The 22,384-nt window shown below is 38.0% G+C and overlaps 1 protein-coding gene and 1 long non-coding RNA gene across 3 annotated transcripts in view; one reads left to right on the plus strand and one right to left on the minus strand.

Moving 5' to 3' along the window:
• doc2b (double C2-like domains, beta) overlaps positions 1 to 22,384 on the minus strand; it is a 131,844-nt gene that overhangs the window by 33,799 nt on the left and 75,661 nt on the right. For both annotated transcript variants that reach the window (XM_044221449.1, XM_044221450.1), the window contains one exon: positions 11,743 to 11,817. In XM_044221449.1, coding sequence (XP_044077384.1) covers positions 11,743 to 11,817 — 75 coding nt within the window. The remainder of the gene's footprint in view (positions 1 to 11,742; positions 11,818 to 22,384) is intronic.
• Positions 1 to 22,384, plus strand: part of LOC122887848 — a 95,989-nt gene that overhangs the window by 2,652 nt on the left and 70,953 nt on the right. The gene's annotated exons all lie outside the window — the stretch shown is intronic.

The following is a 22,384-nucleotide window of genomic DNA, read 5'->3' on the forward strand; positions in this document are numbered from 1 at the left end:
GCAATGCAGGAAGTGAATGATGTTGAATACACTGAAGTTAAAAGATAGTTTCAATTAACCCGGTTTTGGCTTAGTCTGTTTCTGTCAGCACTACATTTTTTGGAGAAAACAATATTCCAGTCATAGACCTTCGTCAGGCATTAAATTCACAGAGGCTGGCAGATTCGGCACAGGTTTTGGTTATTGTTTCTGTACAGGAATGATGGTGGCGATGGTCACTCTCACAACAAGAACTCAGCACAGTCCCTGTCTCTGACTGTTGTTCTCCAAAAAAAAGTTACAGCATGTAACTCCCCCTAAAACCACAAATTATCACTTTAACATTTAATTTGTGAGCTTTGGAGGTATTAGTAGGCATGTTTTTTAACTTTGGAGAGAGACAGGCTAGCTGATTTCCCCCTGCCTTTAGACTATGCTATGCTAGGTTAAACACATCCTGACCCCAGCTCTGTACTTATCTTATAGACGTGAGATTTACATTGATCCACTCTTATCACACTCAAAAGTCAATTTATTTCTTAAAAGTAAAAATTTAACAAATATTGAGTACAAAGCCTAAAATTACACAATATGTCAGGCTAAAAAAGTTCAGTCAAAACACCAGTATGGATATAGAGAACCTTACTGAAGGGGAACTCCACCGATGTTACACATCAAAGTCTGTTTACAGGTCTTGGGGAGTGAGTCACTTGCCTCAAGTGATGTCACTTGAGTCAGTGTCAGTTGGGGCTGAAGACTACAAGTTTGAAAATTAAAAAAAAATCTGGGGGTGTGAAGTTATAAAGAAGTGAGCTTACCAGACCTCTGTAGACCGCTCCTAATCTCTGCTGCAGGCTAGAGGCTCGAGGCTACATTAGCCGCTACTAGCATAACACATCCAAACCCCTGACCCAACTGTCAGCGATGGAGGTGCATTGTAGGTAATGTAGGCACCATGTTTTGACAAGGAAGAAAATGAGTTAAATAAAGAAGACGACAGATGGATGTTGTGTTACTTTGGTATATACTGAGATCTTTCAAGGTTGTATCAGACAAAAAGTCAGTGAGTGGCTTGATTATCAAGAACTGCATCAATAAATATCACAGTAGCTATCAGACTGTTATGTAGCGTTTTCTTTGACTTACTTTGCCAGAGTTGCATCATTTGTAATCTAGTGAGGTGATGAAAATGACCGTGACAAGCGACACGGCTTTATCAGTGTAATATTGTGCGGGGAAATCTTCCGAGCACGCCGCTGAACATGACAAGATGAGGATGATGATACTGTGTTGTGAGTCATGGGTGAGGACATGTGATTCTGTTGAATTCAATCAATTAGCTGGTGTGATTATTTACAAGTCTGATGGCGGGGTTCCACATAATAAGGCTCTCGCTGATTGTTTCTCCCTCAATCAGTGGTTGATTCCCACAGGAAGGGTGTTGAACACACACACAGAGCAGCAAAATGATGTTTTTAAGGCTGATAACCACATTTTGTATAAAAATGCAAATAACATATTTTTATTCTATAATTTAATTAAATGATTACATTTGAATCTTGTGTGAATTCCATTAATTATTCATTTCTGTCCTTGGTTCTTTTATTCCTAAATTACAAGTAATTCCAGGTTTTCGATCTTGAAAAAGCATTTACAGTAGTGCATTGGATATTAGATTAATTGGAAACTCTGTAGACTTCAATTAAAATGTTGCATCAGTATTAATTCAGGTTTGGTGTGCTGGTGGCTAAGGGGTCTAAAATGTGTATCATGTAATTCTAATGTCTAATGTCTTTTAAAAGTGCACACTTGTTATTCACTGACAGATTTGTAATTACGTACTAAATTAAGTCGATCTAGACATTCCTGATGTGCACTGGAATTTTGATGCTAATATCGTCAAATTTAGAAATTTACTTCAACATTAGCCCTAAAACCCACCATGAGAGACTTGTGTGCAATAAAAGACCTCCCAGTGTAGCAACATTTCACTCCTCCAACCTAAATACATACAAAGGTACATAATGTATGTGCATAATACTGTACACACAAAGAAAACAGGTCACTGCACAAGTCAATTACTGCTGTGGAGAATGTGAAAATATTTTTTCCGTGTAGATGCATGACAACAAGTAGCAGAGAACACTTACATGTAGCATAAAGATGCTGTTTGTAATTCAGTTTCTAGAAAGCCAATATGTGGTATTGTACCTGTCTATTCAACTTCATCGCTGTCTAAAGCAGTGTTCCCATCCACAATGAAGGTCAAGGTACTCTAACTGGTGGGGGGGGACACCTTGATTATTTTAAACGCCCTGCTTGGCAGTCACTAAGTGGATTGTTGGCAGGATGGCAAAAAACAGAAGACGTGATCAGTTGAATTACAATGTTGTCGGATGACAGTAACTTGTGGGCAGTGATGTCCATAAATCACAATGAAGCAGGTTGACCTGAAGGTTTGACTCAACAAGTAGGCTATTTAATTAAAGGGTTACCAGAGTACCCCTTTACTTGTGTGCAGCAGAGTGAAAGGCTGCTGGTTTTAACTGGGGTGATGAAAGCATTGAATTAAATACATAAAGAATGAACCTGCGTTTTTTCTTCTACATGTGTGGTCAGCATGCATTAAACGGGAAATAATTCACCACCACCACCTGCTCACAGACAGAGGGCAGTGCTACAAATGAGCAGCCGGTGTCACAAGTAATTTCAGCTGTCAAGGCTAAAAAGCCTCCCTATCAAGCCAATTATTGCAGTATTTTTGCATGGACCAATGGATCTCTGCTCTAAATAGCTTCAGTTTAAAAGCCCTCCTGAAGGAGATGGAGAGAGGGCTACTGGGGCTGAAACACAGTTAGATTTAGTTTAGTTCAGTAACCCAATTTTAATCACAACAGGTCTTGAACTTCTAAACTGCGTCTCACTAATGTTATGTCTTTATTTGGTCATGTAAAAACAAGTCAAGTAAAAAATGTTTTGTTTGAGGCACATTTTATGCCAAATTGTAAATATGACAGTCAGCACATTATCTGATTCAACAAAACTCGTCTACAAACACAGACAACATTATAGAACTGTTTTCTCAGGCTGAGATGTGAACTACATATAGTATTGAAATAAATCTTGTAGGGGAGGTAAATATTCAGTAGTTTAATGTTCCTCTTATACTGTTTGGAATAACAAGTTGTTACCTTTGTATCTTAAAGAGCTCATAGTACCCTATTACCCCACTACAACACTGCTGTCCCAGAATGCAGGGTCACTTGTGGTTCCTAGAGTCTCCAAAAGTAGAATGGGAGCCAGAGCCTTCAGCTATCAAGCTCCTCTCCTGTGGAATCAGGTCCCAGTTTGGGTTCAGGAGGCAGACACCATCTCCACATTTAAGAGTAGGCTTAAGACATTCTTCTTTGATAAAGCCTATAGTTAGGGCTGGCTTGGGTGAGTCCTGAATCATCCCTTAGTTATGCTGCTATAGGCCTAGACTGCCGGGATACTTCCCATGATGCACCTCTTTTCTCCTCTCCTCTAATATTATAAACAGTACGGTCTAGACCTGCTCTATAGGAAAAGTGCAATGAGAATTGAATGAATTGGCGCTATATAAATAAAATTGAACTGAATGGTTCCCAGACAATGAATCTTAATGAATTTGGGGATACCCTGATTTTCTGTTTAATTTGTCCAATACTTTGGTTAAATAATAATTTACATAACTCTCTTGATACTTCTGACTGTGGGTCCTTTAGTGCCATTTTTAAGAGACAACAGGTGTTTCCTCTTTACAGACAATTATGTCTTGTTTACACCACTGTATAAAGGTGATGTGTCTTGATTCTTCATCAGAAGATTCATATTATTTATGCTGTATGAGACTCTCTCGTGGCGGAGATAATTAAACACATTCATCTTAGAAAGAGCAGAGATTTCTGAGTTTTCTTTGTTCAACAATTGTTTAAAACGTGCGAAATAACTTCAATAATGGACCGGCCTTGCAATTCATCCCAAAGTGACACACCAATTGGGGTTCTGCAAAGGCCAAACACAGTATAAAGCTGAGGTGTTCATGTTATATCACCATAAAGTTAACAGGCAGTGTGGCTGACCTCGCTGTTAAGAGCATTTGACACTTGGTGGGTGTTAAGTTCACACCCTGCTGACAGACAATTCATCATATAGTGACCAGTAGATACTGCTGGATAGATGACATAATAACCAGACACAGTTTACATCTTTATTACTCTAACTTCAGTGGAGTGTGGTGGAATATTAGTATAGTTTTGGGCATGAAACTCTTCATTTGCCAAATATGAAAAGACATGGACTTCATTTCAAGGCAATCTAAATCTAAAAAAAAAAATAATTCTCCCTAAGCTGATTGATTTCTTAGACAAATGTTAGATCTTTAAAAACAATTAAGTCAAACACTGAAATACTATTTTATTTCATCATCTGCTGAATGTGTAACTCCTGCCTGTCTTTTCTGTTTATCGGCACCGTGTCACACAATTGAGCTATAACTATATAATCAATGCAATATTATCACAAGTATGAAAATATTAATGTCTTAGATAGTTGCTGCAGCTACTGTATGCCACATTTGTTAACTGCACCAGTTAATCACCTTGTGGTCCTGTGAAAACATAATCATTTTACAGTATTTAATCCCCTTCAGTAATCGACAGTTTAGTTTGGAATAATTACAGGCATTTCTTTGTGTTTGATTGTGGTCTCAAAGGAGATGAAACTGTGATCTGGCTTTGCAGCAGAGCGTGAAACTTCACTTCTGATTAGAGTGCAAGCAGAACTCATGACCTCTTTAGTGGGTCTTAATGAGGCTCTTAGACCGAGCCTAATGATTATTTTGAGAGCATGCTGAGGGAATATCAGAGCGGGGAGAAGGTGACGGCATCTTGTTTTACTGGTAGGAATATGCAAAGGTCTCTGAGGCCTCCTACTGAGACGGGAGACAAATCCCTAGAAGCCAAGTGCTCTCATGGAGTTTTATTTCACTTACCAATCAAATGATCTATGACATTTCTTTTAAATACATGCCTGTTCTGCTACTCTCTAGACTAAGCTGAAATGAGCTGGGCATTAGCATTGATAGCTACCATAGCAGGACACAAAGAATTGAAAACCTCTTACATGTCAAATGGATCTCAAGTAAGTACAGTAATCAGGCTTTTCCTGAAGAGCAAAAACTTTGTCAGATACCCTAAAAAATGATTGCGTGCTGTTCAGGAAGTTTTAAAAGTACATTTAAATTGGCTTAGAAACAGCATTTAAACAAAATCTTTGAAGTTGTGAGAGCTGACTGACGCCATGACATCCGTTCACAGATGTACAGTACCACTTTATCAGCAGGGACGGGATAGAGAGCTAGTAGGAGCAGCAGATGGCAGAGGGAGCAAGCCAAACTCAATGTTGTAGATACCAAAAAGTGTGCATCTTTCAGCCTTTGAAGAAATGAGCAGTGAATGATGGAAAAAAACTAAAGCCTATAAATAATGAGAGAAGCAGTCCAGGACAAAACACCTAGTTATAGTTAGTTATCAAAATGTGCCAAAAGTTGGGTGAGCATTCCTATTGGAAGCCCATTATTCATTTTAAATGATGTTTTGACCTGCGCTGCCGTGGATATCAGGCTGTGCTGTCATAGATCTACTGGGTCCTCTGACAGGTGACACCATTCTGTAACCCAGACCTAACGTGCCTTTAAACAGTCTTTAATTCCTACGCTCACCCAAGCAAACACCAGATAAACGGTGGCATTATATCTACATTGCATCTGCTTAGGCTAATCTTAGCTGGCCCCACTGGCTTGATAGACTGTTTTATCTGAATGCCATGTCCCGCTCAGTAGTTCAGCTCCAGCTCCACTAGTCTCACAAATAGCCTCTAATTAGCAACCTCCCTAGTATGAGAAACTGTTCCATGCATGAATCATGTCCCTTGACCTGACAGAAAAAAAGAACATGGTTTCAATATGAGATTGTGAGTGTAAGAGTGCAGGCAAGTCTACAGGGTACGAGAAACTGAACCCCAAACTACTCCTGAAGGCTTCGGTGTGTGAGTGTCTGTGACTCAATTAGTTTCTTTGTACTGATAAGCAGTTGGCACCTGCCATTAGTATGTGAATGTGGTATGTAGTGTGAAGCGCTTTGAGTGGTCGGAAGACTAGAAAGGCGCTATACAACCAACCAGCCCCCTTAGCTACATCGTCCTAGCAAGCAACAAAGCATACACTTCTGTCTTTAACACCAACTGCTAACACCATCAGTTTAAGATTCTGCACTTACCCATCTTTGCCCTATAAATGCCAATATTTACTACCAGTGCAGGAAGTAGTGTGTCCTTTTATGTAGCAAAGCAAAAAGTAAGGATGTGGAGTTCAGAGTGCAGCATGAGTGTCTAACAGGTCTGTCTTTAATTGTCACCGACCAACAGTTAAAGAAATTGTTCAACATTTTGGGGAAAACGCATAGTTGCTTTCTTTCTTATTTCTGTGGATTAAGTACAGAGGTACGGTAGCATAGGAAAAACAGCTAGCCTGCCCATGTCCAAAGTGAAAAAATACCTACCAACACCTCTAAAGTGTACTAATTGACACCTTAGATCTCATTTATTAATTTCGTTTACAAACAGAAATGTAAAATGAATAATTTGTGGTTTTCAAGGGACTTGCATGCTAGAACAATTTCTTGATGGACAACAGTTCATCCATCCTCCCAGTACTTATGTGCACCATCTTTGGGTATAGCGCAGGTTGCCAGATACTATCAGTGCCTTAAAATGTTGATTTTGTTATTGGTACAGAACCTGGCAACCTCATTGTGATGATAAAACCCCAGGAAGCTAACAGTCACTGTGCCTGTATGTTCGTCAAGAGTAGTTCCAGCATATAACTCCCCTTAAAACTTTGATCTGTCAAAAGCATTTGACTCTATAGACCATGAGCTATTGCTAAATAGATTGAGTGCTATTGGAATAGGGGACACAGCTATAAAATGGGTCAGGAATTATCTTACAGAGTGCATACAATGTGTTTTTACAGATGGTCTTAAATCAGACTTTTTTTAGAGACTTCCAAAGGTGTCCCCCAAGGTTCAATTTTAGGTCCTATTTTTCTTTTCTATATTTATAAATAACATTGAGAAGGACTTGCAAACTATAAATCGCACCTTTATGTGGTGACACTATGGCATACTCAGTTTCCCCTTCTCTGAGCCAAGCCATTAATGAGCTTCAGATAGCATTTCAACATCTTCAAGACTCTCTACATGGGCTGAAGTTAGTTCTTAATGTTAAGAAAACCAAATTCACGACTTTTTCTAGGAATCGTTCCCAACCCCCATGTAACACAAATCTCTACACTCTAAAGTATTTAGGTATTTGGTTGGATGACAAGCTTTCTTTCAAAGTACACACCGAAAAGCTTGTGAAGAAGCTGAAACTAAGGATGGGTTTTTATTTTCGAAATAAGACTTGTTTCAACATGTTAGCCAGGAAAAAACTTGTGCAGGCTACAAGTGTTTTGGATTATGGTGATGTTATCTACATGCATGCTGCCTCTTGTGCACTTCACCTTTTTGATTCTGTGTACCACAGTGCTCTACGATTTATAACTAACTCTGGTTCCCGCACTCATCCTTGTACGCTTTACGTTTTGGTGGACTGGCTGTCGCTAAGTCTACGTAGACAACTTAATTTGTATATTTTTGTGTACAAGGCCATGCTGGGTAAACTCCCCTCATATATATGTAATCTCCTGATGCAGACCTCCAGCAGTCGTCAACTTCAATCCACCAGGTGGCTTCCTTACCAGGTTCCAAGAGTTTGCACTGAACTGTGGGAAAAAAGCCCTCTCCTACTTTGCTCCCTGGACTTGTTGGAGTTGGATTTAGTCTCTTCCTTGTGTGTTTGATGTTTGTATTCCCTGTCTGTTGTGTTTTAATTTTATATAAACTGTAACTGTTGTGCTGTCTTGGCCAGGACTCCCTCAGAAAAGAGATTTCAATCTGAATGGACAGCTGGATTAAAGGTTAATCAAGCTGTCCATTCATATTGAGCAATTAATTAAGGTTAAATTAAAAAAAACAAAAACAATTTGTTTTCACATTTCAGATAGTGCATGGAATATAGTACATATTAATTATTGAGCTTTAGAGGCGCTGATAGCTGTTTTTTTTTTCACATTGGACAGATGTTTTGTTGTTTTTTATTGCAGAATAATGACACCTGATTTCAATAATTTTAAAACAATGAATTAATCATAACAATTAAAAACTGGGCTAATCCTGTCAAAAGCCACACTGTGAAAGCAATTATCTTGTGAGAAATTAAATTAAATATCCGTTTACAACAAAAAGTGATGATTCACTGCTGACGTAATTATGTGTCATTTACTTTCAAAGGTTTAAGAGTATTTTTAGCCTCAGCAAGGGAGTATGTGTACATGGTATTTTCAACACATTTTTCTAAGCAACACTCTTCCCTCATGTTTATCTCTGCAGAATGGAGAGCACACAAACATTTCCTAAAGTCAGACAGTCATAACCAGGGCTTTTACAGTAGTATTTTTACTGTGTAAACAGTAGTTTGTGGGTAGTCTTTCAGTAAAAGTACACTGATTTTGCTACATCCTCAAGGTGCGATGAATATACACAGCATTCTGGTCGCTAGTTGTTTTGCGAAATCTTGCTCTGGACCAAATCTGTTGGATGGATATTATCAAAGATATCTACAGTTGGCAGATTTCTCCTGTAACCTAAGTGATTAAAGGGGCGGATCTGTCCAATTCAGACCAACAGCAGGCTGACTGTTGATGTGTTTTATGGGCCTATTCCATGTGTTGTGTGACAATTATTACGCTACTGTTTCATTACAGTTGTCAGGCCCTGGGCTTTCTCACTTTCTGAATGGCTAATTACACATTCTCATGCTAAAAATCACAACTCTATCTGTGCAGTCTCACTAATTAGTCCATTTTTAAATTTCAAGAAAACAAATTGTGTCACAACACAGCACCATCAGTGTCAGCACACATGAAGCAATCAGTAATGTATTCCAGTCAGATATGAAGAAGAGACAGAAAATGTTATGAATACTGTTTTGTACATAGACTGCACAATAAAAGTCACACACATTGTCTGGCTGAGCATACAGTGGACGAAGTGGCATTGCTATCAATAAAGGGTGGCATATGCATGGCAGACATGTTGACTGTTTCCATCTGTCTGCTATTTTGAGTCGTCAGTTCAGAGATCAGCCTTGACTGATTCTGTAGAGAATGTAATAATGTATAATATAATAATATATGTCTTATACAGTGGTGGAATGTAACTAAGTACATTTACTCAAGTACACTTTTGACATACTTGTACTTTACTTGAGTATTTCCATTCTATACTACTTTCTACTTGTACTCTCCACTACATTTCAAAGGGAAATATTGTACTTTTTATTCCACTACATTTATTTCACATTTATAGTTACTAGTTACTTTTTACATAAAAAACATATGATATAATGCAGTACTATATTACTAATCCCAGTAGTATACAAAGTATCTAAAATTTGCTCCACATTGATGAACTATAACATTAAAATGCTCTTAGTTACATGTATTCATTAGGGATAAAACCAGAATAATATAATGTTCTATAATATAACACCATGAAAGGGGCCATTGTGCATAATGAGTACTTTAAGTAAGTTCTGCTGATAATACTTCTGTATTTTTACTTAACACTTAACAGCTTAATTGTACTTTAATTGTACAGTAGACACATGCTGTTTGTCTTGCATGGTGTTAGCACTAAATTTTCTCAGAATATTAATATCTGGTAAAGTACCCAAAGCAAATTAAACACCATTAGTAAAACACACAGTTACATGGTTATTCATCCTTCTTTTGATGATAATAATAATGATGATAAACTTTATTTATAAGCACTTTTCAAAACAAAGTACTTCACAGAGAGAGAAATAAAATACCACAGTGAATGATAAAATACATAAAAATCAATTAAATAAACCGACAGCTCAGGTAAGATCAGGATGTGCTTTCCAATAAAAATGAGACTTAAACAAAGACACTGACTCAGACAACCTAATTTCTTCGGTGCTCCAGAGCCTCGGGGCCCTGATGGCAAAAGCTCTGTCCCCCTTAGTTTTCATCCTGGACTCAGGAACAGACAGAAGACCCCTGCCCGAAGATCTCAAACTACGTGAAGGTTCATAAGGGATTAAAAGATCTAAAATATAGTCTGGAGCCAGGCCATGAAGAGCCTAATCAATAAGATCTTAAAATCAATCCTAAAACAAACAGGGAGCCAATGTAAAGAGGCCTAAAGTCAAAGCTGAAGTTCAATGTCAAGAGCAGGTTCTTAACAATTACAAAGTTTAGATCAAACGAACAAATGAGATGAGTTTGAAAGGGTATTAGAAGAAAAAGAGACGTGAGTCAGGTAGATGGATAATCACACAGCTTTAGCTTTCAATAAGCTGCTTTTGTGGAATGTAAATCATTCACAGGATTTATATTGGATTTGAAGACTTTAATGAAAGGATTAAATCAACCTCAAGGCCTCCTGTCAGAGGCAAGCAAATTAAAGAATTAATCGTCTCATATAAAACAACCAGTGAGTCATTTTGTATGTTAAAATTTAAGATACATTTCCATCTTTGATTCATATATGTGCATTTTATGATCATATTGGTGGAAAAGCAGCAATTGGGGTCTGACATGACACCCAGGAGAGCTTTAATGGCTCTTATTCAACAGATCATAAGTTAGGTCTCTTAAAGTGTGTCCACTGGCGACATTGGGCAGACCAAAGCTTGGCTCACAGCATGGTGATAAGAGGCACGGCCTTCACAAGTGAAGCACATTGTTAGTAAGTGGGTACATTAGGTCGGTCAGTTAATGTTGTTTACATTGATAAAGCCTTGCACTGACATACACTCTCTGCAGTGCTCCCCGAGTCATGAAATAGATTATTAGCCTTCTCCTCATGTAGGTCTATTTACAGCCCTGAGAAACCCACAAGAAGGGCTCAGTATAAAACATATGTATTTGTGAAAAAACTCAGACTTCAAGGGGAACTTTGTTGAACCATCAACGCTCATTTAAACAATGTCAAAGAATTGTATCCACTTATGGCCATCCCTTGTCATTCCAGTGACAGACTGAAAAGACACCAAGCAACATTTAAAACTGTTTCTATACTGTGTTTAATGCTTTGGAAGCACAGAGTGGTCATGTGGTACTTCATAGCTTACTGTGTGTTTTTCTGATCATGAAATCACGACTTAAAGGAACATTTTGGGAAATACACTGATTCGACTTCTATAGAGAAGTGAGATGAGAAAATGAACTCAAGTTTGTGTGTTATGTACGTAGCTGGAGTCATGACATGGTTAGCTTGGACTGGAGGCAGGTAGAAACAGCTAGCCTGGTTCTGTCTAGTCGCTTTTACATTTCTCTTTATGTTCCAATTAAACAAATGAGATTAAACATATTAATTAGTGAACTGGTAGAGGTGCCTATTATCTCACTTTGGACAAAGCCAGGGTAGCTGTTTCCACCTGCGTCCAGTCTTTATGCTAAGGTAGGCTAAACATGAAAAGGCAAACTTTATCTACAGTAAATCCAAGGAACAAGTCGACACAGTACTAATCACACTTTAATTGGGAGGAACAGTGCAAACCTGTCAGGATAGCAGAACAGATGCAGTCATGGAAAATCAAAAAATCGCTTACCTTGCTGGCTCCTGGCAGTAGGTGCAATTTGACGTAGGGGTCGGAAAGCCCATTGTGGTCCATCGGCTTGAGACCCTGTGAATTAAACACAGACCAGATAAAAATAGATGAAGATAGATATAAAAAAAATCCTTAGACATAAAATTAACCCAATATACATGTCTTTCAGTGTCCAAAATAAAAAGGGTGCATCCTCTGGAGACCATAATGTGCTCAGAGAGTTTTGGTACGATGCTTGTGGTCCAAGATGGATGGATAGATGGATAGACTGCCCTGCTCACCAACATCAACATTTTGAACCCATTAATTTGCCCAACTGTTTTCAAGATATGTTGTTATGAGCTATGGTGTTGGTCAAAGGGACATTTAAAAAAAGTTTTTATTATTTTTTTTTAGTGAGACGAGACAAGACAGAGCTTAATACATTGACTGACATGACAGTATTAGCAAGATGGGACAAAAAATGCACTGATTACATACAACGTAAAGCCAAAGAAAACAAAGGTTAGGACTTAGGTTAGGGATGTGTGTATTAGAGAAGGTGCTGGGCAGTCTGTTGTGTAGAATGTGTGGAGAGTGTGTATGCAAGTGTAGAGGAGCAATGGGGGGAGTGGTTTCAAAAACAAGAGGAAAGAAAGAAGGAAAAATAAATAAATAGGAAGAGAAAAGGAAACGGAACAAAGAGGAAAATAATAATAATCAAAAACTTAAACAAAAAATAATTATCTGCTAAGTTGGGTTTTCTTGGCAGGGGTGTGTGTACTGTCCCTTTTTGAAGTTTTTCAAATTTTGCTAGCATTTTATGCTGCATGAGGCAGGGGTTTCCCTTCCAAAGGGACATTTTGGAAGCTCAAAGTGCGAGATCCACCAGCATGTGACATCCATTAAAAATATCAGAAGCATACACAATGTGCAGAAGTTTTGCCGTCTTTCCAGTTTTCCTCAGCACCTTCATTCCTTGAACTGTTTATATGTACTTCACATGCTACTTCTCATTTTTTCTACGAATAATTCAATCAAATCTTTGTCGCTGAAGCGTATGAGACATTCAATCCAGTACCACCTCAGCTGGAAAGACCCGCCAAGTCACCCTGAGAAACACTGAAGTGAATAGGGGAACTAACTGAAAAAAGAGGTTTTTACATTCCTTTGAAAAGCAAATCAATGAGACTCAGAAGGAACAGAAAGTAAAGGTCACTCATACAACGACCAAATAAAACAACACCATGTGGATGCCGACTGAGCAAAGTGAAAGGACCTAAAGGGTTTTCAGAGTAAGACATGTGGTGTTGAGATTATTCAGGTTGCCAACTCCTTTTGAGGCAAAAGCTTAAATTGGATCAGAGTCCACAAATGAGTATGTTTTATAGACACCCCTGAGGATAGTTTGGGCCATTATCATATAATCACTGTCAGGTGACAGCACAAATGTCAAATTTTTTTTAAAGATTTTTTTTGGGCAGTTCTGCTTTATTGTGATAGCTGGAGAGAGAGAATAGGAATGACATGCAGCAAAGGGCCCGGGCTGGAATCACAAATGTCAACTTCCATCAGTGCTGCTTTTAGCTTTATGAAAATTAGTTTAGACAATCTACCTGCATGTTCAAGGATTTCCCATATCCCAAAGAGATGTGATCCTTCAATACCTCTTTAAAAACTCTAAAACTAGAGTATCACGGTTTTAACAAAATGCTTGTCATATGAATGTTAATTGGTGTCACAATGTCCGCTTCTCTGTCCCTCTCTTTAGCCACATCTCCACTCTCTCAGGCACCTTTAGCGTTATTCTTTACCTGTCCACCAGATACCCTCAGACTTTTCTCCTGTCATTACAGATCCTGCCACTCCCATCTGCCTTACAATCACCTCATTCCCCTCACCTGGCCTTCCCCGCCCACCTCCTCACCTGCATCTCATTCTCTCATCCGCCACTCCGTACATATACAGGCCCACGTGCTTTGTTCCTCTGACACTTCGGCCTAGTTGCTGTCTTGTGTTTGAGTGTTCGAGCTTCTGTCTCCTTAACTGTTGCCTGCCTGTAAGCTATTTTCAACATTATCCTTCCCCTGTTGCCACTCTACTGTACAGTCGTGACAATTGGTATGCTAATCATACATCAGTTATTAACACAAATGTTTTACATAAATAAGATTAAATAAATTAAAACAGTTACTATCACAACCACTATGAATTAGTGTTTGGTTTGGATTAGAGTAAACTGAGTTGATGCAAGTTCTTAAGAAGATAATTCTACGCAAATTTGCTAAATAAAACAACAACAACAACTATCACAACGTGTCTATAATGACTAAATCAAAGGGAGCTTGCTGATTGGTCTTTAAAGTGGTACTCTAGCTATTTTCCTCCAGAAAGTGGAAGGAACGAGTCAAAAGAGTCAAAATCGAAGCAGCAGAGGCCAAAATATTCTGACTTTTGTTACATAATATTGGCTAAGTTCTAAAATCACTGAGTCCCACATTTCCCATGATGCAACTAAGATAATACTTTTTTTTAGACCCTCCCTGTCTGGTAAATAAATATGGCTTTAAAACGCCAGCAGTTTGTAATGCAGCTTTTCCGTTAAATATAAAGTCCAAGCTGAGATAACCCTAATGACATCATCAGGGTTTCCCCTGGGTTACTCCCCATGACTAAACTGACAATTGGTGGAATACCCTTTAAAGGGGCTCCTCAGTGATTTAGTTGCACTTCCATAAAGTTAGAGGACCCAAGACAGATAAAAAAAAAAAAACTGAATTGCCAAAATTGAAGCAGAAGAGACCAAGATATCATGGGGCTAGATAAAAAAAAAGAAGGAAAAAAAAAAAAAAGCTGGATCATACAATTCCTATAATGCAACTCAAGGCATTCAGGCCTGCAACTAAGGCTTATTTTCAATAACGATTAATCTGTTGATTGTTTAGTCTATATAATGTAAAATAGTGACAATTTTTCCAAAGCCCAATTTGATGTCTTTAAATACTTTGTTTTGTCCGAACAAAACTCCAAAACTAAAACATTCAATTTATAGTGATAAAACCGAAAAAAGCAGCAAACATCACATTTTGAGAACAGGAAACTGTGAATGTTCAGCATTTTTCCTTGAAAAAATTAGCAAATTATCAGTTGTTTATTTTTCTGTCGCTAGGCAAGCCAATTTTTATTTATGTAGCCCAGTATCACAAATCAGAAATTTGCCTCAGTATACGACAACTTTGATCTTAAGATAAGCAAAAACTCTAACAGGGAAAAGGGGACTAATTGATTAATCAAATGTGTGAGGGTGACGAAAGTGGTTAAAGGGGCTGCAAGGGAACGGGATCTCGGCATCAAGTTGTAAACGGTGGCTCACCAAGGTTACATTACGACGGGTTAAACTGCTCTCGAATCCTATTAGCTGGACGTCCTGTGTACAGGGTAACTGATAGTCAGGAAACAGTCTGCACCCAGTCTGCAGTGGCTCAAAATTGGCCTTGGAGGCTAACGCAGGCTTTCTGTTAAACATCCTAAAGGCTAGCTTTTTACTATGACTTATGTGGCCCTACATGAACACGCTATTTTCTGCAAAAGTCAGTAAAGTAATTAAAATTAGCTCCACCGTTACCAGCTGCAACATTAAAGTGATGTACACATTAATGCATCAATAATTATAATCCAATAATATACATTATTATGAAATGAGCCATTCTGCATATTTAGTACTTTTACTTTTGGTACTTTGAAGGCAGAATAAATTAGGATGTGTTGGTTGCTGTTTGTAAACACAGAGAGGGAGCGGCGTTAGCGGGAACAAAGCAGTGAATCAGAGAAATAAAACGTTATTTTCTGATTGTTTCACAGTGGTTACGTTCTGAAGCACAAATAAAATCGCCCACGCTTCTGCACAACCCTGCGGGCAGGAAGGGGCCAGCTTCATCGTGTGTGTGTGTGTGTGTGTGTGTGTGTGTGTACTTTGTTTTAGATACACTTACACACTGTTTTAGATACACTCACAGACAGACAGACAGCAGAGGAGTGAGACGGAGACAGCGACGTGACCTGCTCGCTAAGTTTTTATAGAGTCCCAACCTCACAGCCTGCACGCTGTTATTGGCTAGGGGGCTACACACCACGGCCCAACGGTTGACGCCCAGAAACATCCTGAACACAGCAAACTAATAAGAAACTAAGAAAGTACAGGCAGAGGGCAGCGTCTCAGATACCACCACACACTTCTAGTGGGTCTTAAGTGATGATTGAGAGGGATTATTTTTGTATGAGTCTATACATTGTTTTTCAGGAAAATCCTATGTATATGTATCCGTGTGTGTGTGTGAAATACACTTAGTAATAGCAAATGGCACTTACTTTATCTTTGGCCTTAAAATATGACCATTCACTTGCTACTGCAGCATCCCACAGAGGAACACACACAGTAAAATTAGACATCCTGAATAATAAACCATACACATTACTACACGGAATAAAGAATAATAAGACTTAGAAACCCGTGGCTTTATGATCTCGCAATACAAAGATTTAATTTCTCATCTGTCAAATAATAAAGATTCCACACATCACTGAAAACAGCCATCATGCAAAAAAATAAATTCTCATGAGCCTAGTGCCATTACTTTAATTGTTCCCTGTCTTTATGGTTCTTTCTTTAATGGACCAAAAAGGGAAAAACAAAACAAATATGACTTCTATTCACCCACAATTATCAGGCTTAATAGAGGAGCTCGGCTCACAGCCCAGCACTCAGCAGGAATTACTGGCAGCAAAATGACACGCTCAACTGTGTCTAATAAGGCAACACTACTGCTTTAGATCCTGTCTGCACAAAACACAACTATAGTGACACTAATTTCTTCAGCTGACTCTCACAAACATGTCCACATTTTGATAGCACACAGTGTCGGATAGAGTCCGTTCTCTCCAGTGTCATTTGAGATTTCTTAAGGTCCAGACAGAGGAGATTGCATTATAAAAACAGACAATTAAATCAGTTTAAGAGGATTTGATTTTTGATTTCATTAAGGTATGTCACAGAGACAGTTATGTCTACATACAGTAAGACATCACTTCAACAGGATTAAATTTGTTGTTAGACAGGACAACTCCCATCCTTCTTGGATTTTGTCACTCAGAGTAATCACTACAGATTACTGTAAAAAAACAAAGATGTAATGAGAGAGTCTATCACATGGCCTTGAATACAACAATTTGGTGGTAGCTCTTGTGAAAGTCACAATGAGGAGTCATGGGTGACAGCAGAAAAATATAACAAGTTTGAAGAGTGTGAGAGAGAACCATGACAGTGTTTTGGAAAAACTATTTCTATGATGAGGCATGACAATGTTCATACTATATAGCCTGCATTAATCAATGTTTCAATACATCTGTTCACTGTATTCATATGTTTGAATTAATCTTGCAAAAGCTCCACTGTCAGTGCTGATGTACTTTGCTGCCAACCCAACAGCAAGCATCATTAGAAAGAAACATTCTTGCTTAATTTTGCAAATTAAGAGGTCATGTAGGCGTGAAAAATAAATGGAGGCCAGAAACTGTAAAAGAAAAAACAAAAAAAACAAAGAAAAAAAGAAAATCCTACCTGCTTTAAAGAACAATGAATTCTTTAAAAAAAAAAACTAATTATTTTTATGTAACAGAAAGTAAGGTTTTGATTTGGTGAATGTGATTTTTCTGTAGTTGCATACATTCATCTCAGTACAGAAAATGACAAATTATGATGAAATTGGTTTTAGTACTTGCTTCCAACAATAGTAGTAGATGATGATAATGATAATGATGATAATAATAATATTAATTAAAAAAACGCACAAAACAGATGCTATAAACCTGCACTGTTAACTAACCCTAAAATCATGTTCCGTTTCCTTGATAGAAACAAGTACTTTATGATAGCTAATGGACTGATGTTAAATTTAAGCATATTTCCAGGAGATATTAATTTTATTTTTAACCTGAAACATGCAGAGGAGGTGAAGTGGTTTTTTTAGTTGTTTTTTTTCCTAGCCCTGAGTAGTGACTGCAGGTTTCCTCTTCGGCTGCATACAGCAAACAACTTAGATTAATAAGGTAGAATGTAGCAAAACCTGGGGGTATTAACCACTCTGCCTGCTCCTTGCTGCTCATTAAGCCTAATTGCAGTCAGTGCAAGCTAATAAGGTGACTCAGATGAGCTTATCAACATTTTGATCAACTCTCTTCTCTCATTTTGGCAGCTGGGCAGTCAGAGGACACCATTTAGAGAGATTTTAGTGAGTGAATCAAACTGAAACAGTAAAGGGGAGAACAAATATGGATTTTGAAAAGAGCGGGACATGTCTCCAGCTAGAGAGGAGAAATGAACTTTCTATGGTAGATAGTACTACATGTATCACTACTTATCTAACATTACTTAAATGAATGAGATACTGCATGGAATTAATGACAAAATGAATATTTGACTAAATGTATTAGTAATGTAGTACACTGGGTGGCTATGTATTTTAAATTATTTTTTTTTATTCTGTTAACTCATGCTCACCACAAGTCCCCATCTTTCTTTTATGATCAATAAATGTGCATTCAAATATTGCCCAAGGCCTTTATTTGTTTGCATCTTGAGAAAGCAGTGGTAAAATGATAACAGTCAGACAAAAAAAACTATCCATGTCTATCGAAATTTGTTATGATGGCCAAGTCGTGAGTTGCCAGAGGGTTGAACAGTGCTGCTGGAAATGTATATCTTATTTTGAAAGTCTCAAACCTTTTAAGGTGAAACATTTTTATTGTGTGGCACAGTACAGTGTGCCTCTTAGTTGCAGGCTAAGTAGGCCTACTGAGAAGCTAATGAATACAGTCTTATTGTAAATTACTTATAGTCAAAGATGCATGCATTGAGACATGTCTGTAGTCCTGCTGCCACACTGAGGACTGTGAAATTCAACAACAAAAACAAGGCAAAGCTAAGAGGCAGAGGGATTCTTCTGTCTACAGTGCCTTGAAAATAAGGCATTACAACACAGTCAACATTCACTTTGCTACCCCAATCTTTGTGCCAGCCGTGACCCTTTCTCCTCAATCTTGTTTCTTATTTTCTCTTCCCTTATCCAAGCAGCAGCCTGGGTGAACTAAACCAGTAAAATATTCATATATATATATATATATATATATAAATGAAAGTTGATATATGGTGATATACAAGGAGCTGCAGGTGAACTTTGCTGAAGGTGATACTTGATCTGGAATATAACACAATATAACACTTTTTTTTTTCTATGTGCAAAAAATAGGAATATAAACCAGCTCAAAGCTTAACATCTCCTAAAATTGTAACTTCACCTGCAGCTCCTTGTATATCACCATATATCAACTTTCATTTTCTACTATTATATGCTCCTCTGGGTGTCGAAATGTTACATTTCTTGCTGACATTTAGCCGTATTTTGTAACTGCGTTTTCCACACAGCGAAGTTGAGACAGCACCATGAGGGTTGATTAGAGAGGTTAATGTGCTGTCTTCATCTACCTCTGTTGTTGCCTTCAGCAAACACCTCAGTTATCATTTAAGCAGAGGCACATTATATGGGGTTGGATTGGGATGAACAGACAGCTGCGTCATGCTGCTGATTGCGCGAGCACACTGTGAATACTTGGTTGATCATAATTACTGAGGGTTGGAGAAAAATGACCGCTGCGGAAGGCAGATGGGTAAAATGCATCAGTGTATCCACACACCTCCCATCTCACACATACTCATTCATAACAGTTCCTTGAATAACAGCCTTTAAATGCTGTGAAATGAAGTTGAGCTCTTGGTTTTGGAAATGATGAGCTTCCTTGACATCTTTCAGAGGAAATGAGGGGTGTAGTGGGGCTTGGCATGTGTGGTGGTGTCGAGTTTGGAGCAAGAAGTATTCAGATCTTGCACTTAAGTAAGATTTTGAATGCAAGACTTTTACCTGAGGTATTGCTACTTTTACTCAAGTAGAAGTACAGAAGTGTTTAGCAGCAAAATGTATTTAAAGTGTCGAAAGTAAAAGTACTCGGCAGGCAGCAGAATGACCTCAGTCAGTGTGACATATTTTTATTATTTTATTATTAATGCATTACTGTGTAAGCAGCATTTTGTTGCTGGTCAAAATGAAACTATTTTTAACTACTTTTTATGCTGTTCGGTCAATTCATCTATAACAATGAATCCATAATGCATAATTACTATAATGCATATTTATAAACTGAGGTATATATTTTGTGTATAAAACCTTGATCTTCAAAGTAACTAGTAAATACAGCTGTCAGATAATTGTAAGAGTGAAAGTACAATATTTCTACCTCAATTATACTTAAGTATAGTTCTTCGAATAATTTCGTTAAGTTTAGTACAAAGATTCAAAGTCCCTGACAATATAATTTGTTCCCCCTTGTTTTTAGTGATCGCCCCACTGTTAAAATGCACATCAGTAGGTGATCACATCAACATTTATTGCACCATGACATGAAGGCGCTGCGTCTTTAGTTCAGTCTTGGATTCTAAGTAAATTCCATGTGTTGCTATTTGTGTACTGAACTGTTAAATTCAGTTCAGTACAAAACTAGGCCTACATAAGCACTGTTTATAGGATTAAAGGATAATTCTGGGGTCTTATTTTTGTAGTTTTGGCCATCAATCCTGTTGGTAAAAATAATGTTGTACCTACTAAATTTATTGCTGAGATCTGGGAACAGCAAAACATTTTAAAAAAGAAGTCAGAGGAGATAAAGAAACATGAGCAGTTAAACAATCCGACATTTTGTAAACAAATCCCCAGGTTAGCCAAAATTATGTGAAAGAAAACTAAGCTGAATAGTAAAATTATTACCCAAACTGCTCGTTGTAAACCTCCATCAGTTCACAGGCAGACTTACTTTGACCTGTCGTATTTGCCATAGTTGTGTGTGCACAGTATTCCCGTACAACGAGGGATTATTAGCAACATTTCAGGTGTGCTTACATTAGAAGCCATTTAAAATTGCCGCTCCCAGCCAGAGGCTCTCTGACTGCCGGCCGGCTGGGATCCAGTTTCCACGCTGACTGCATCGAGTTTAAAAATGTCAAGAGTTAAAACTATTTGGAACATCTGAGCAAGAAAATCCAGCATTGTTAGCAGCAGAAATGTCAGCACCATAACTACATACTGTATGTGTTCAGTTATTATTCATACAGTTTTGATTCATTTATTGAGGGTTTTTTTGTTTTTGTTTTTTGTAGTTCTGCGCATGTATTCTGTTCTTTTTTTATTGTTTCCTTACATTAATCAATAAAGTTTCATCTTATTTATGTATGAAGCCTTAGAACATACAGTTTATTTTGAGCTAATACTGTTCATGTGTATTTTCTAAGCTTATTTTCCACAGTGCTATCTATAAGCCTCTTCATCAGCCAGGGCATATGTCTTCATTACCATATCTGACTGGCCTGGTAACACGCAGGTGGAGGAAGCATCAGTCAGCAGGAGCAGCAGATAACAGGATGGATCTCATCCAGAGGGAGCTGACCCACAGTCATGTTAAAGAAGGGGTTGATGCTTCAGGGGCCACCTGGGATCAGTGGAGGTGCTCAGGTCAAGGCTACTTGACGTGATCCTGGAGGGATGGAAGTAGGCAAAATAGAGAGTCGGCAGATGGGTCCCATTCGCCACCAATGAATGTCAACGCTGATGTTTGGAGGCTTAAGGAGGAGTGGTGTGGGGGTTGTGTCACAGGGTCACACTGGGACACATTAGTTTCACTGCCAGTCATTTCATTGATTTAGTGGAAAACAGCAGAGAGGTTTAATTTTTTTTTTTAAATCAACTGGGGGAAACTAAACTAGCACTTAAACAGCTATTGGTAGGTCACTTGCTTGTTACTGCAATGCTGCTGCATGCTTATTATTATTTTTTTTTAAATTCTCATGGATGAGTAGCCACACAGAGAAGACAGAGTGAAGGTGAGACATTTCCAGTAGCTACATTACAAGACAAACAATCCAAGACAGCAGTAAACGCTTTGGGTGTCAAAGAGCAAGGTCCTCTTTCTAGAGCTGCCATTTTGCATTAACATTCAACAATCGTACCACAGATATCCATTACAGAACAGGCACACACACCAGACAGCAGCCGCAATAGACCAGAATACAATGCAGCTACAAGACATGCTGTGTTTTCAGTATTCATAACATCTGATGCACTAACTGTAAATTTCTCCCAACAAGAAAGTGTCATCACTGTCTGTGTCATTTTTACTAGGTTTAGAGTATGTAGTGTGGTTCCATTGGGAAAATGTACTCAAAGTTATCAGTATACAAATAAAACCCACTTAATTATGTGGTTGATGGACACCATAGCCCCACAATGCAATACATATGGGCAGTGATGGAAAGTAACTAAGTACATTTACTCAAGTAGGTAATTGTACTTTACTTTCCATTTTCTGCTACTTTATACTTCTACTCCACTACAATTCAGAGGCAAATATTATACTTTTTACTCCACTAAATTTGACAGCTTTAGTTTGCATTTTCAGATAAATAACACAAAATTTAACCAACAAATAAAAAAAATATGTATTATTATTATATTAGGATAAAATAAGGGGGTAAATTCACAGATTAACAGTGTATACAGTAATT

This window comes from Siniperca chuatsi, linkage group LG14, assembly GCF_020085105.1.
Source record: "Siniperca chuatsi isolate FFG_IHB_CAS linkage group LG14, ASM2008510v1, whole genome shotgun sequence".
In the NCBI taxonomy this organism is placed as follows: Eukaryota; Metazoa; Chordata; class Actinopteri; order Centrarchiformes; family Sinipercidae; genus Siniperca; species Siniperca chuatsi.